At 45.0% G+C, this 15,118-nt stretch overlaps 1 protein-coding gene across 2 annotated transcripts; it reads right to left on the bottom strand.

The window, feature by feature from the left end:
• Positions 1 to 637: 637 nt before the first annotated feature.
• Positions 638 to 14,572, bottom strand: ssh2b (slingshot protein phosphatase 2b). 2 transcript variants are annotated; one of them, XM_040180708.2, is made up of 15 exons: positions 14,167 to 14,572; positions 11,007 to 11,050; positions 7,429 to 7,541; positions 7,213 to 7,277; positions 7,002 to 7,123; positions 6,845 to 6,910; positions 6,642 to 6,707; positions 6,276 to 6,470; positions 6,105 to 6,198; positions 5,780 to 5,908; positions 5,481 to 5,527; positions 5,204 to 5,350; positions 4,851 to 5,051; positions 3,758 to 4,727; positions 638 to 3,411 (listed from the first exon to the last, which is right to left on the bottom strand). In XM_040180708.2, the coding sequence occupies exons 1-15, from the start codon at positions 14,227 to 14,229 to the stop codon at positions 2,119 to 2,121; spliced, it is 3,615 nt and encodes a 1,204-aa protein (XP_040036642.2). In that variant the 5' UTR covers positions 14,230 to 14,572; the 3' UTR covers positions 638 to 2,118. The 2 variants fall into 2 exon arrangements, with proteins under 2 accessions (XP_040036642.2, XP_040036643.2); XM_040180709.2 differs by lacking the exon at positions 14,167 to 14,572 and adding an exon at positions 13,615 to 14,001.
• Between the last annotated feature and the right edge of the window lie 546 nt (positions 14,573 to 15,118).

The raw sequence follows: 15,118 nt of genomic DNA, 5'->3' as shown, positions 1-15,118 counted from the left end.
GCATCTATTTTGGAACAGGCTCGCTCAGTAAGCCCCCCCCCCTCAACTTATGGTGGATCGGGACAGAGGGACATTTAACAATGGAACATAACGAGGTGTCTCATCCCGTTGGCACCATTGTACATTTTACAGTATTAAAAACTCTTCACAAAGTACCAACAACACTGAGCATCGTGATGCTGCCACGATCCAACACTACCAGTCACACTCTCAGGCTCACAACGCTGACGTTAACCTCCCAACAAGGACACATTTCATAACGATCTGGAAATTCACCCATAAGCGATATAGAAAGCATAAGATGTACGCAGCGTATTCACAACGCCAACTTATCACACAGCTGCTTATTTTTCCGGTTACTTGTGTAACTGTGGGCTCATGTGTTGAACATAAAAAACAGTCACTGTGCGACGCCTTTAACGTCAAGGACACAAAGCCGTTCAAAGTAAAAGAATACTCACCTGAAAAACAGCACCTTGAAGATGTGACCTTTTGCTGCTAAAGCTTTGTTATTTCTGGATCGTTTATAGACAAGTAAAAAGAAATATTCCTGAATTCCCCAAAATGTAGCTAGATTGTTTAAGCTGTATCGTGCGGTGTCCTCACATAACTGTACAAAGTCTCACAGACAAGCAGATTTGATAATTCCATTATTTAATGGTCACAGTTGAAGCACATTATATAAAATAATATTTACAAATAAACCACAAAAAAGAAGCTTGCTGACGATACACACGCATACCCAACAGATGCTACTAAATAAGCATGCTCCCCCAAAGTAGCAACCATACATTAAAAAAGCCACATTAAAAAGAAAAAGGGAGTAAAGTGCATGTATGACAGGCCTCCCTGTACAGACATTTCTGATAGACGGCCAAGAAGCTTTACTTGCCAGTCACAGGCACACTCCTGAAATTTGTACAAAATAGGTGATTAATAAAAATAGTTCACCCCCACATGGTAACGCTGGGCGACAGTCACACACACGGACACAAACCAAATAGAAAAAAAAACAACAAAAAACTGTACAGTTCCTAAAATGTTAACACACAATATGGACATTTATATCCCAAAGAGAACATAGGACAAAAACTCACAAATATACACTGTGCCTTCAACTACCAATCCAATAACCTCCCCTCTCTCCCCCACAGCGACGCATACACAACATGGTTGAGCTGCATCAGAACCGCTGAGGGGGACCGTGAGAGATGAATTGTCGACTTCCCTTCATCAAGTTGTGAACTCGAAATGGTTTCTGACATTCCAGGAGTCCAGACGTTGATGCAGCTCAGATTTGGTGCACACTTACTGAGGTATTGAGAAGTCAAAACAAACATTAAAAACCCAGCATGCCTCTTCTCTTTGCATCGTTCCCAAACGAATCCTGCAGAACCGATGCTGATATTTTTCAGATATAACCAAAATCTGTTTTGTCCGTGTTCCGACTCTGCGTATGTTTGGATTTGATGTTCACCGCATCTCCCCTTTAAAATCAGTCTTATTTTTGAGAATTTATTTTGAATGTTGAATGGACATATTTACCCGTGAGATTGTATCTGCTGTATGATTTTCTTGGCAGCTACCGAGAAACAACTGGCAAATATTAAAGAGACATGGATGGATGGAAAAGAAAAGGAAAAAACGAGGCAACGTTCCACCTAAACTCAGGTCGAACTGTTCAATGAACAAACAGCAATCAAGTAAATATCAAGTTCATGATGGAGAAACCAGCGATGATGTAAAGAGAATATGTGCAGGCTCAGGCAAATTAACTTTTGATTATTATCTTTGATTCTTCTGAAAGCGTTTCAGTATTCAGCGCTACTTACAATTTGATTGTTTGAGTGTAATCTCCACGGACTGAAACCTTCAGATAACCTTCATAGCCACGTCACTGCTCCACGTCACTGAGAAAGTCTCATATCTTGGATTCCAAAGAGGAAAACATGAACAGAAGCATCTTTTAACATATTCTTTAAGGCAAACGGCATTGGTTTGTTTTGCTGAATTGATCCAACATTATGCACTTGATTTCCAATTCTAACGGGTGCACACACACACACACACACACACACACACGCACACGTGTACACATACACACACACACAGTGAAGGTTACATAGTGTGGTAAATGGTGCTGGCAGTTTTCTTTTTAAGCCGTCGCAGGGGTTGAGTCCTTCCATATTGCTGCCTTGGTGTCAGAAACATCAGCCCAGACCGGTGCAGCGAGTCGTGGTCAGCGGTGGGGGGTTCTCCTGTCGGCGGACTGGATGGTGTCGAGGCTCCTGGTGAGGCTTCTGCGGCTTCAGAAAGCGGCGCCGCGGCCGCGCCGAGGACTTCTGTTGAGGAGGGGGAGCTTTGAACCCGCAGCTTCTTGGACTCGTCGCTCGCCGTGTGGGCCGGAGGTCGGGCTGAAGATGGCGCCACAGAGGAGCGGCTGAGCTCACTCAGGTCGTTCGCGAGCAGCTCCAGACAGCCCAGCTTGGCCAGAGACGCCGAGCGCTTCATTAGGGATGGGGGGGTCAATCCGGCCTGCCGAATCCGCGCCTCCACCTCTCGGACCCTCTTCTGGATGCCGCAGCCTCGATTCTGAGTGGTTCCAGCGCTGAGACCCAAGAACTGGCCCACGCGCCTTTCCCGACACGCTCCGCCCATGCTGACCTGCTGCAGGAAAGCCCCGAGCTCGCACAAAGTCTCCCAGGTCTCCCTCATGATAATGTCACTGTGAGGTCCCTCTGCGGAGCAGCCCCAGTCGGTGCCTGACTCCAACTCGGTCACGCCCTCCAAACACAGGAAGTTCACAGAGGCAAAGGCAGAATGGGCTGGGCGGTGGAAAGAAGAGGTAGAGAGCAATTTAATTTCAGCAGCCTTAAGTTTGTGTTCTTTTGTGCTTTTGTCGTTATGTTCTAGTGCACCTGCATCAGCTACGTCCCCACTACCCCTTTTCACTTGTGCAGACTTATCACCATTCTCCTGCTCTCCCTGCACAGTGTTGACTTCTGATACCTGCGGGCCAACTGATACGTTGGGTGCGTTTGACATTGTTGCAGCGTGGACGCTGGGTGGACGCCGCTGACAGCCGGACGTGCTGCCGGAGAGGGACGGAGGAGACGAGGAAGGCGACGGAGTCTCATGTTCCTGTTTCATTCTTTGCTCCAGCTGTCGTGTGACGCGGCGCACGGACCCCCTCGTCCAATCGTTGCACAGAACAGCAGGAGATGCCTCCTCCTCTTCGTCTTCTTCTTTGTTTTTCACTTCCTCTTTAGCATTCTCAGGTTCCTTCAGTGATGAAACATCTCCCTCATCCATTTCCGGCCTCAACTTCCCCGCCTCCTGGCCCGGGGGGCCTTGTGGCTCTGTGTGCACTACAGGCTTCAGGGCTGTGACCTGCACTGGGTTAGTCATTTCCTACAAAGACAAGAGAGATCATATTAAAGGGCCAAAAATAACTTGTAATATATCCGTATAGAAAAGAAAAACATTAAAAGTAAGAAGTGTTCTGATGTTACACCATTAGATGGCGCCTAGGTCTAAAAAGAAAAAAAAAAAGAAACAAGGCAAACAAGACACAAATTCGATACAAATTTACTTTGTTGCAAATATAGCAAAGATTCACATTTTTTATCAAATATGATTTGGAGAATAGAAATTACAATTAAATAAAACAAAACATCCACCTTTGAGGAATACGGATGATAATCTATCTGCCCAATGAAAATAACTGCAGTTGTTTTGGAAGACGCAGCAGCCATACCTTTCTTTTCTCCTCTTCCTTCCCCTCAGCAATGGAGACCTCCGGAGGCAGCGGTTGTGGCACCTTCCCACAAGTCCTCGGCTGCACTGCAGCACAGTGACTTTTTCCATCTTGACTCATTCCCTTGAACTTCTCTCTGGCACTGAAAAAGTTAATGTGGTCAGGGCTGTGGCCGAACGACGCCTTGCTGCCGTGTGGGATGGCACTGTGGTGGCTGATAAAATCACAAGTGGAGGGAGAATGTGCTGGGAAACCGTCCAAAGACAAGCCACACATCTGTTGGTCACAGTCTGTGTTTTTGACAGGCACTGGCGCAGACGAACACCGGGGTCCAGCCTGTTGTGTACACAGGTTTTCCGTCGTCAAGGGCTCAGGGAACAACATTAGCATTGGTTTCATCGCAGGTGGAGAGCAGGGCAACGCCGGATGTTTGATGACCTCATCCTTGCAGACTGGAGCTGGGGATGCGGGCGGCTGAGGCTCGTCGGGCACCTCTTGGGCGGCACTCGGCTGGGAGAGGGGAGGTGCCGGGGGCCGCCCCCCAGAGTTGCACAGGCCGTTGGCGAGCGGAGGGGAGGACAGAGACGCAGAGCGGGCCGTCGACTCGGGACAAGCGGAGCCCGGCTGGCTTATTTGGGCTTCAGTAGAATGAGCAGGGAGTTTGAAGCTTCGAGCTCGAGTGTCGCCCGATAGAGCTGCCATGCCATCGAAGGACGACGAGCTGAACTGATGGGAGTGGATGCCGGTGTCGGGCTGGCTAGCAGAGTGCGTCGCTTTGCCAGTGACGACCGTGGTTCCCAGTGACTCCAGGAGTTCTTTCACAGTAGGACCCGGCGCGCTGCCGGCCTGGTTATGCGGGTCGGAGCGACCCAGGCTGTGCGGTTGGGCGTGGCATCTAGACAGCGCCTCGTGGTGCTCCGATAGGTCGCTGTCGGAGTGAGAGCGCCACAGTTTGTTGTGCCTTTGCTTGCTGTGGGGGAGTAGAAAGGAAAGTGTTTCAGAAGCTATATAAACAAAAATCCTGTTGTACATGCATCCTACACCCTGAAATACAACCTAAACAAATACTATGTGTGTTTGTTTATGTGGATACCTGGCGAGCAGTATGCCCTGGTACTCCTCCAGCTGTCTCATAAAAGAGGGGTTAGGTTTGGTCACAGCTCGGCGCTCCTTGACGTAATCAAAGGCCTTTTTCAGGTCCCAGCCGTGCTCCTTCATGGCGTACGCAATCACTGTGGCTGCAGACCGACTTATGCCCATTTTACAGTGCACCAGGCACTTTGCTCCGGCTCTCCTGGAGAAGATTTGAATAAGTAACTAATCCATCCATCAGTCAACAGTTTGGTAAGGCAATGTTTGTTTTTTTAAAAGGAGCTCAAACACTGCTGTCACAAGATGAGCAGATCAGAGAAGAAACAGGAGAACATGCAGTTTTCAGAAACTCACTGGGCTCTAGATATAAACTTGTAGGTGTCGTTCCAATAAGCGAGCAGGTCAGTGGCCTCCTCGTCGTAAACACGGATGTTGTGGTACTCAAACACGCCGGGGAAGAAGTTATCTATCTCCCTTGTTACATTCAGGATGTACTGAACCCTGAGTGAGAATGAGAGGAACAATGAAGAGAAGGCTTATGCAGTCGGTCAAGAAAACATCAGAAAACATGCAAGTCTTTATCGACTTCAGTTCAGCTGGTGTCGTTTTTGTTGCCCGCCCCCTCTCTTACCCGCTTTTCTGCAACTCCTCCATATTGGATGCATTCCACTCAGATCCCTTTAGGAAAGAAAAGCAATAGTTCAGAGCCCTTTTCATAATGCTTAAATCCTGTTGCAAAGCATGCCGGACAGCCATTGTGCACTCCAAACCAAACAAGAGCCCCAAGCTAAATTTATCACATTTCAAATTAAACATGACAATCTCACAGTTTACCAGGTTCTTATTGATTGATTTGTGATCTGGATGTTTTTCACCCCGTGGACTTCGATGTAAAAAGACCCCCACTTTTGTCGATGCAGCAGGACCTACCAAGAAGACATGATCAAAGATCTCCGTGGGACTGTCCATCTGGCCCAAAATGAGAATCATCTCATTGTCAATGAACTCCTTGAACTCTCGCAGGTTGCATGTCATATGCATTTCCAGCTCCGTTCGAATCTACGGAACACATCAAGCCAGAGAGGAGACCAACTTGAAAAAGCAAATCTAAACCTAAAAATTATTCTACATTTTCTTTTAAATTAAATACTGGTGCCTAAAATGATAAAAAAAATATATGTCTTTTAGGGAGTGACCTAATTTGTTGGCATGGATCTTTCAGTGACAGGTGCATCTGTTTGAAGCACCGACTCACCTCTTTGCAGGTAACATTCTCAAGGTCTTTCTGCATCATTATCTCCCTCAAACTGCTTTTGATCTGTCGCTCTGTCAGCTCTCTCCCCGTAGGCCTGCAGAAACAATAATAAATAAATACAAATAATTGTACGTCGAGGTAGACCACATCCCACGTAATCTTGATACTTACGCATCGGAGAAGAGCACGGGCGAGTCGGCGCGGTGCGACTGCACATCCTGCATGGCGTTCCACTCGTTGATGCGCGCCTGGTCGGAGCAGACCCTGCTTTGATAGTAGCTGACCCAGGTGAGGAATAAGCTTCCCGGGAAGTAGTTGTGACAACGAGCCACCTCGCAGGCTTTATGGAGGGACTGGAGGGCCGACCTGCGAGCAAGTCGTTGAGGGGAGAAAGAGAGACAGGAGATGAAGGGGAGGGTTTGACAGAAAAATAACAATCAAGTAAAGCGCCGGGGACGCGCTTAAGATACTGAAGGTGAACGCTTGCAAACAAAAAATATGGCAGATAATTGGGGGATTAAATGCGCCGTGACTCACCACATGGCCTGCACAGAAACCGGCTTGAATACGTGCACTTTGTTATCGGTTGACACACTGAAACCCCTGGGAGCAAGAAGAGAGGGAACACAGCGGAGGAGAAAGATATTCAAAAATAAACAAGACACACATCACTGCTCTTTGCATCCTGGTATCAAGTTTGTGCATGTGTGCACTTTGAAACATATTGGATACTTTCTTACCCGTCTCCGTCCAGATGGATCAATGTGTCGCTCCATAAGGGTAAAACCATCCCTACAGAACACGAGCTGAGGAGATTAAGAAAAACCTCTGTGTTACAACTTAATCCAGCGTATCAAACAGACGGGAACATTATGCATTTGTCCGTTTCTGCTTCACCTATCCACAGGACTGAAATCCATTCCCAGCACCACGCTCTCCTCCGTGTCCTGCCGGCCGTTGGTTGAGACCACCACCATGTAGCGAGTGATCTGAGTGTGTACGCTCTCCAAACGAACCGCCTGGAGCAGGAAAGACACAAAAGACGTCTTTGCAGCTTGTCAACTACCCGAAGACTGAACTGTCAGTGTGCGCGTTGGTGAGCACCCACCAGTTTGATGTTGTCCTCTGGTCTGAGAAGAGTGAACATGGTTTGTAGATGCAGCTGGATGTCTCCTGGTAGGATGCGAGAAATAAAAAACACATCTTTGATCAGAGTTCAAATCCGTAGCTCTGAATGCTGAAATGCTTCTTCTTTTTTTTTAAACCAACCGCACTATTAATAGTCAACAGTCACTTCTTCTCAATTAGAAACGTTTAACCTCACCTGCATGTTTGCTTCGCAGCTGTGAGAAGGGAGAGACAGACAAGGGAGAAGAGCCATTTCCTCGAGGTAGGAAGAGAGCAGCTCCTTTAACTGTCAGGAAACTTTCACTGATGCTTGACAGAAAGAGAAAAAAAACATATCAGTCATAGCCACCCATGATTAATAACAATCAATCATTCTGGAAAGGCACTTTTTCCCCTTTTCTTTTCCAGAGTCATGCGCCACCCTTGAAAGTATTTCTCTGAAAGAAGACCCACTCTTCCATCAACATTCCATCACAACAAAGTGATACTGGACAGACTAAACTCTGGCTTGGCTCAGGTGATAAAAACACATGTGAATACCAGGGATCCTTTGCAGGGTTTGTTCTCTAAAGACACTTGGCTAGCATATCAACTCCATCCTCGGATGAATGAAACATCTGTAACAGGTCCTTTCCTGCTGTGCTCCCCGTAGATGCGGTCATGTCATCTTTTTTTTTTTTAAACATTCACAGGGAACATGAAAAGGGAACTAAAATCTTTTCCTGCTGCGAATGTGCCATCAAATCCTTCCCTCCAAGTCATCATGGAAAAATCCCATGCATTAGAAAGCAGGGTAACAGAATAGAAACCGTTCCCATAGAGACAGCGAGAATATAGAGACAGAATATAAAGGGAAATGAATAAAAAGGAAACGTTTTACTGGCATAAATGGATTCATGTGATGAAATGTACTTCACAAACAAACACACGCATGACAAACACCTCAAGGACTTTAGTGAAATTCATGAGTGTTTCCTTGGACCTTGAGTCCCAACTGTTCCTTAAAGTGAACATTTTACCACATAGAATGCAGCAGGAAGGCGTTGCTCCAAAAGATGCCCATCAGATCACGCTCACTAGATATGAACATCCGATTCATACAAATATTACTTTGTACTTTTTTCAATTTTTTGGCACATTTTTTTTTATTCATGCCAATAAAGCCCCCATCAGTTGAATTTACCCTGACCGGGATTGAACACCAGAACATAAACAGCAGTGTATAACAATACAGAGCATGTGTAGGTGTATCAGCCATCACGTCTTCAACATCACAGTTGACAGATCCCCGTTTCTGTTGCGTGAATGGCAACGTGAATCAGTCCTATTAAAAAAAACAGTTTGTGTTCAAATCGTTGTGTTGCAGATCCAGCGTGGCACGCATTAAGTTGGGCGCTAACAGATAAGCCGAGAAGAAGAGAAACACTATCCTGCCGGAGTGGTGTCCAGTGTTACGCAACATAAACACGGAAAACTGAGGAATGCGATTCACGTCGATGCACGAAAACCGCCATCGGCGACAGATGGATGCGCTCCTCGCCGCTTACACCACGACCATCGGAACGACTTTGTCGGGGCTCTCGTGGCCAACGATGCTTTGTAAAAAACAATGTAAAAAACAACATTACTCACTCAGGAATAGCACTTATTTTAGATTTGTTTCCAGTAAAATATTTTGTGACTTTTACGGTTTTCAAAATGACCGTTGCGGCTCTAGAACCTGAATATAAAGACAGTTTGTAGAAGACAGTTTTGTTATCCAATGCCATCCACGGACTCTTAACAACCTACATGTTTATGTTTGAGGTGTTGGGCCGATCTCTCAAGTTCCAACTTAAGAGTCCTTTCAATCGACTGCTGAAATAAACACAGTCCAATTACAAGCAGTAGAGGCTTGTGTATTACGTGCAAGCAGACAGATACCGAACACTCCTCTGTTACCCCGAGTCTCCATACAAACAGACAGCCAGTCACCTTAGTGATCACACACACACACACACACAACCAGTAGTCTTGTATGAATTGTTACAGTGTAAATAATCTGCCAGAAAACGTATATATTACATTAAAAGAAACACAATTCGGACATTTGGGAGGCACACACACTCTGTGTAGGATAAATGGAAAATACTATTAACATATTGAATCCAAAAATATATCTTTCCGATTTAGACGATTGCACAATCATGACTCAATCATCGCATGAATAACGATGTGGCTTATAAAAGACTCTTTCCCTCCTTGATTTGCCCCCCTTGTGGTTCCACCTCTGACGTTGCTGCTTCCGCTGACGTCATTGCTCTGCCGAGGCCGCTGACTTTAATCAGCAGCACTGCAGCTTAGACAGACAAACACACTGCATCCCCAAAGCCGTATTCCAGTCTGCATTAATGTTGCCACCTGTTTCAAAGAGGAGCTCTGCAGCAGCTGCTGTTTTCCACAGCACAACAAACACAGTCATCGCCCTATGGGAACATTCATTCTGTATTCCAGTAAGCAGGATTACTTTGAAATAAAATAATATATATATATATATATATATATATATATATATATATATATATATAAATAAAATCCTTTTTTTGTCTCTTTGCCAACACATCTCAGATAATGTGAACAAACATCAGCTACAGCTTGGACTTCATTCACGGGCAGTGAAATGTTTAATGCTTTGTTGCTTGTATCTTGGAATAGGGAAAGATCTGGCTTCTGCAGCTCTGTACAACATGCGCAGCTATACATGGACCAACTCCTTAGAACTTGATATTCATATGAGTAAGAAGGACGTGGCCCAGCATATTCCACAAAGGACCCCTGCTTTGATGGTTCAAATCAATAGATTTAGTCAAAATATGTGAGTTTGCATGAAAGGAGAGCAACAGTGGCCAAATGGTGGTAAAACAGGACATTTAAAAACAACATTACTTTACAAAAAACAGTGAAGGAAAATGACATCTGATCCGAAACACACAGCCCGACTGTGTGAATGTCAGAATCATGACATATAGATTTCACTCCCAGCCGCACACGTACAGAAAGCCTTCTCGGTTGAATGGCAGAGAGCTCCAATGACCAGATAGAGGCGCTGGGACTTTGGGAGGGGCTACCAATCTGCCCCTGGATCCCTTGACCCACATACACACCCTGAGTCATATGGAGCCCACTGCCCTCTATTGGACAGCTCGTAAACCGCAGTTAATCATCTTCACCGTGAGAGGATTTCAAGATTTGATCGGTTATTAAAAAAGTACCAAACCAAACAAAGCTGGAGGTAAGAGCGTCACTGATCCATCTGCTCCCGGGTATAATGCGTTTGTTGAACAAATAAACACAGCAGGCATTTGAAAGAAATTACTGATTGCTGCTGGACAAAAAGAACTGGGAAATGTGGTTGAGTAAAAACAGGATAAACCAGATTCCAACTTCAGTATAACGCCAGAAGCAACAAGGGACAGAAGTCGATTGTGAGACCATGAAAGCACAGCAGCTCGCTGTATCAGCAGCATTTAGTGATTCCTCACCAAGTGATTCTTCAGGCAAAGTATTTTTCGCCACGTTTTGTCTGCGTCGGACCCTGTCGAGGTCAGAGGTCGCAGGCAGCCAAATGCCAGGCCCTCAATTCCAACCTTTCAGTAGCTCATTGGCTTATTAACTACTTGGCCTGGCAATGCAACTCCCCTTGTTCATAACAGTTCTCACAGCACATCCTCTTTGTAAGGGAAGTGGAAAGAGTTGTTTTTGGTTTGTATTTTGCTGTGAGGTCACAGATCTTACCTCCTCGGCTGAGAACGACGGTCATCCTCCCCACTACCAGACTCCTAAAGAGAAAGAAATCACATTCATTTACACACAAGTATAACCAATGAAGCTGATTCTGGTTTAGTACGATATTTGGCATTCAACAAATGCGCATTGGAGACAATATATATTTATTTATCTTTTTTTTTTTACTTTGATCTTAAATGAGCACATCCCAACACATGTATAAATCATATTTTTCTACAGCAGCAAATAGCTGCGTCTGTGTAGAGTCCAAAAATAAGTTCACATAGATTGAGAACAACTATTTTTAGCATTATTTTGGTCTTACCAAATTCAATTATAGTGCTCTGTAAAGCATTCATTTTTACAAAAGTACTGTATCAGTAAAGCTATGACTTGTGGCAAAGCCCACCCTTCAAATTAGAGTGAATGACAAGTGCTAAAATGTCAAATACGCTTCGACTTGGACAAAATTACGTAATTAAACAAAAACCTATCGTCAATGATTGTAAAAACAACACACCGAGTGCATTTACATACAACAACACAAGCAGACACAGTGCAGAGAGATTAACTGGAATGAAAAGTTCAGCTTCCACTCAATTTGTTCACACTCCAGGAAAATGACCTCAGCCTGTTTTTAAGGTGTGGCTCGTCAGAGAAGAATACATTCATGTACAAAAAGAGACGAGTCCAAATCACATTGTGACATATGTAGCTTTGCAAAGTGAGAGGGATACGGATTAGTGGCAGATTAACACCTGGCACTTGTCCTTATCTTATTTACACAGTAGGCTTTACTATCCCTGAATACAGCACAAAAACCATTACCAGCGTCATAGAAGAAAGAAGTGGATCACAGGTTGATGAGCATGGAGAGAAATATGAATTGTTAAGTTCAGGCAGAGTAATTGTTGAAGCAAAGTACGAAAGGGTCCACGAGACGTTACTGGTGGAGTTTGTGACTCTTGCAGAACCACCGAGCCACATTATTCAAAGCAAGTTTCCATTGTGGACTCTCTAACTCAAATACTTCAAACAGATCTTGTGGATCTGTGAACACCTCATGTAAAGTATGTGATCCCGGAACCAAAGTGTCAAAAAGGTTGCTGCATTCAGGAGGAAAACTTCATTTTTACTCTAAACTACACAACACTGGAGTTTTTAAGTTTAGTTTTGCTGGTAGTTGTTTTAGCAGTTGTGTACAATTTCAACCAAACTTTGCTAAGATTGAAAAACAAACATCAGATTTTACATTTATTAAAATGTGCAAGGGTTTTCCCGAAGCTTATGGAAATGTGTAGCCTGCATGTGCCGGCTGGCCAGGGATCTTCAGGGCAGGAGTCACAAGTTACAGCATCTACCAAGCAGGTTAAAAATGGCTTCAGCCCTCAAGGCAATATGTAAAATACACTGTGTTATTTCAACAAACACCCTTATTATGAAGCAGACACACCAGCTGGACGGGTTTAACATATAGTTTAAGTAAAGATGGTGGAAGAAAAGTTTTCATCTCAGAGAGACACACGCAACCCCCCCGACCCCCCCCACCTACACACATGACATGACAGCAATCGACAGGAAACCAGACACGTCTGTGCGATGCGTTATCACTGAATGTGTGTGCGGGTTGCAACTTGAAAGCATATTTCCCCAGAGAAAATGCTTCACGTCACCCCAGTCTGCCTCAACCTTGCTAAATTACTCATATGCACGTCTTCTTCCTCTACTTTTACAGGTCGTCTTGATGAGAGACAACCCGGCTCACATCACTAACATACATGATCAGTCGAAGGACATACTAAAGTGAACGCTGTCACGTAAATGATGTGCTCCATTATACTCATTACTACTAATGCTGATAATCCAATCATTTTCTGTTTAATCTACACTTGTTTATGTTGGGTAGCTCTGGACCAGTTGTTATCATCATGAGAAAGTTTTGACGGACGGGGTCGCTTATAAGGCCACAGAGCTTTTTGTAGAAAAAAATAAATGTCATTCAGGACATAGTGAGGGTGTCAAAAGTTACAAATTTTCCACACAGAAATTGCAATCTTCAGCTGCGTAATAGCAAGGTAACCGACGTAACAGTTCTGATATTGCTCATTCTTTAATGCACGCCGAGAGGCAATTAGACGTATCTTATGGAAGCAGTCTCCTGGGTGCTTTGGGCCACTGTGTGCAAACTTCACGACTCAATGAGCACGACCGCTCAACGGCCACACCAGTTATTGTGCATTTAGTTTCTGAACTTTTTAACCATTTGTTAATTCAAAAGCAGAACACTGCAGTCTGGTCGCCCGTTCCAAACACACACAAGATCAGTGTCGCATTATAAAAGTTTATATACATATACAACGTGATGTGTGATTTTATCCATATTGGCCACTCTTCTGATTTATATCTCACCGGTTATATTCCCATTCAGAAGTTACAAACAGTAATACTACGGGAAGTTAAGTACACAATAGCGAAAAAACACCTGTTCCTCTGCTTTGCAAGAACACACACGTGTATGAGATGGCTGGGAGAATGCACACAATAACAACGGTAAATACCCGCATCTATGCGTCACGCGGCGCTCATTACGAGCGGAAGTACGTTACATGTGTCATACCTCTTTAACTAGAACCCATTGCCGCTGGCAGAACAACAACATAACACGTTCTCCCCGCCCGATGGATGGAATTCGGTATAAGTGTTTTATCGCGGCCAGTAACGGTGCTAGCCGACGCCAGCTAGCTAGCTAACGCCAACCGCCACTCGGACGTTGGAACTGGCGGAAATGAGCATATACAGGAACCATGTCAACAGCGGAGTTAAATAGGAACACCAGCAGAAGAGGAAGCGGTATTTTTCCCGTCAGCTAACGTGGCCAGAAGGCAGCGACTTGTCAAACTGCAGTAAAAAATAATAATAAAACATTTCCGAGCGGGTTAATTTAGCAGCGAGAAACCACACTGATAATGTAACAGACAACGATGAGCGGTCATATCTCACGCATGCGCAGACCTGTAAAGGCAAGGCACTTCATGATAGTCGGCAGCCGACGGGGGGGAAAAAGACAGCGGAAACGGAGCCTGCAAACTGCGTGCGACGGCAAATACGTCTGCGTTTGTTCGCCGTGGCGGCGGTCGCGGCGCGGGGTTCAATAGAAGGCGACTCTCACCGAAACGCAGGGGCTGGAGGTGGTGCTGGGGGTCGGCGAACGCTGCACGGTAACCAGCGCCATTCAGCGACCGGGAAGCGGACACCAGAGATGAAGCGGCGGCGGCGAGACGAGCATAATGGATTTGAGATGGAGAAAGCGCAGCCGAAGCCCCGGTGTTGGTCTAATCTCGTCGCGCTCGCTCCTTCTCTCTCCGGCCGTAGAATATTTGACTAGTCTCCGGTTGATTTCCTCAGTCGGCGGCGCCCTGCGCATGCGCAGCTCTCCCCGGTTTGTCAATCTCGATTAACCGCATACGCGCCGGACGTCGATGGAGCAGCCGCGGTGTCTCGCGCAAACAAAAACGCTCGCAGCTACTGATTTATTGTGGCTCATTGTAAGAGACAAGTAAACATCGACCGTCACGACAAATGACGGCAAATAACGACCCTACAACGGTTAAATGCAGATAATGTATGTTATCAATCTATATTGTATTTCCATAAAGTTATGGAGTTTGCGAGAGTCAAATTAAAAGATGACCTTTGTTGAATTGATAAATTGTTTTTTTGAAGAATAAACATGGAAGCCTCAACATTTGGTGAATCCTCAGAAGGTCACACACATCCAAGCCAAAATACTATCTATTCAACACACATATACTAACCTGGGTGTGAATTGAATCTCAAATGACTGGAATTTATGTCTTGTCAGCTCTTGATTCAAACTTCAGTTTGAGTAAAATTCCCTTTATCCCAAAATCAACTTCTACAGTCAATATGCCAATTCTAAGAATGAAATAAAAATAAGTAGGTGTGTTGTTCATTGAGTATATTCATATAGGGATTGAAGAGAGTTCAGTCTTAACCTGTACTACTTCAATGCTGCAGTTTAGAAAAGAAGAGAGGCCAGTCTTCTGGTAGGTTATGGGTCAGAGGTCATATGATCTTTACCTACATGTATGATCCTCGGT

The sequence above is a fragment of the Gasterosteus aculeatus genome, chromosome 7 (genome assembly GCF_964276395.1).
Source record: "Gasterosteus aculeatus chromosome 7, fGasAcu3.hap1.1, whole genome shotgun sequence".
NCBI lineage: Eukaryota > Metazoa > Chordata > Actinopteri > Perciformes > Gasterosteidae > Gasterosteus > Gasterosteus aculeatus.
This window is presented reverse-complemented; position numbering and strand designations above follow the sequence as displayed.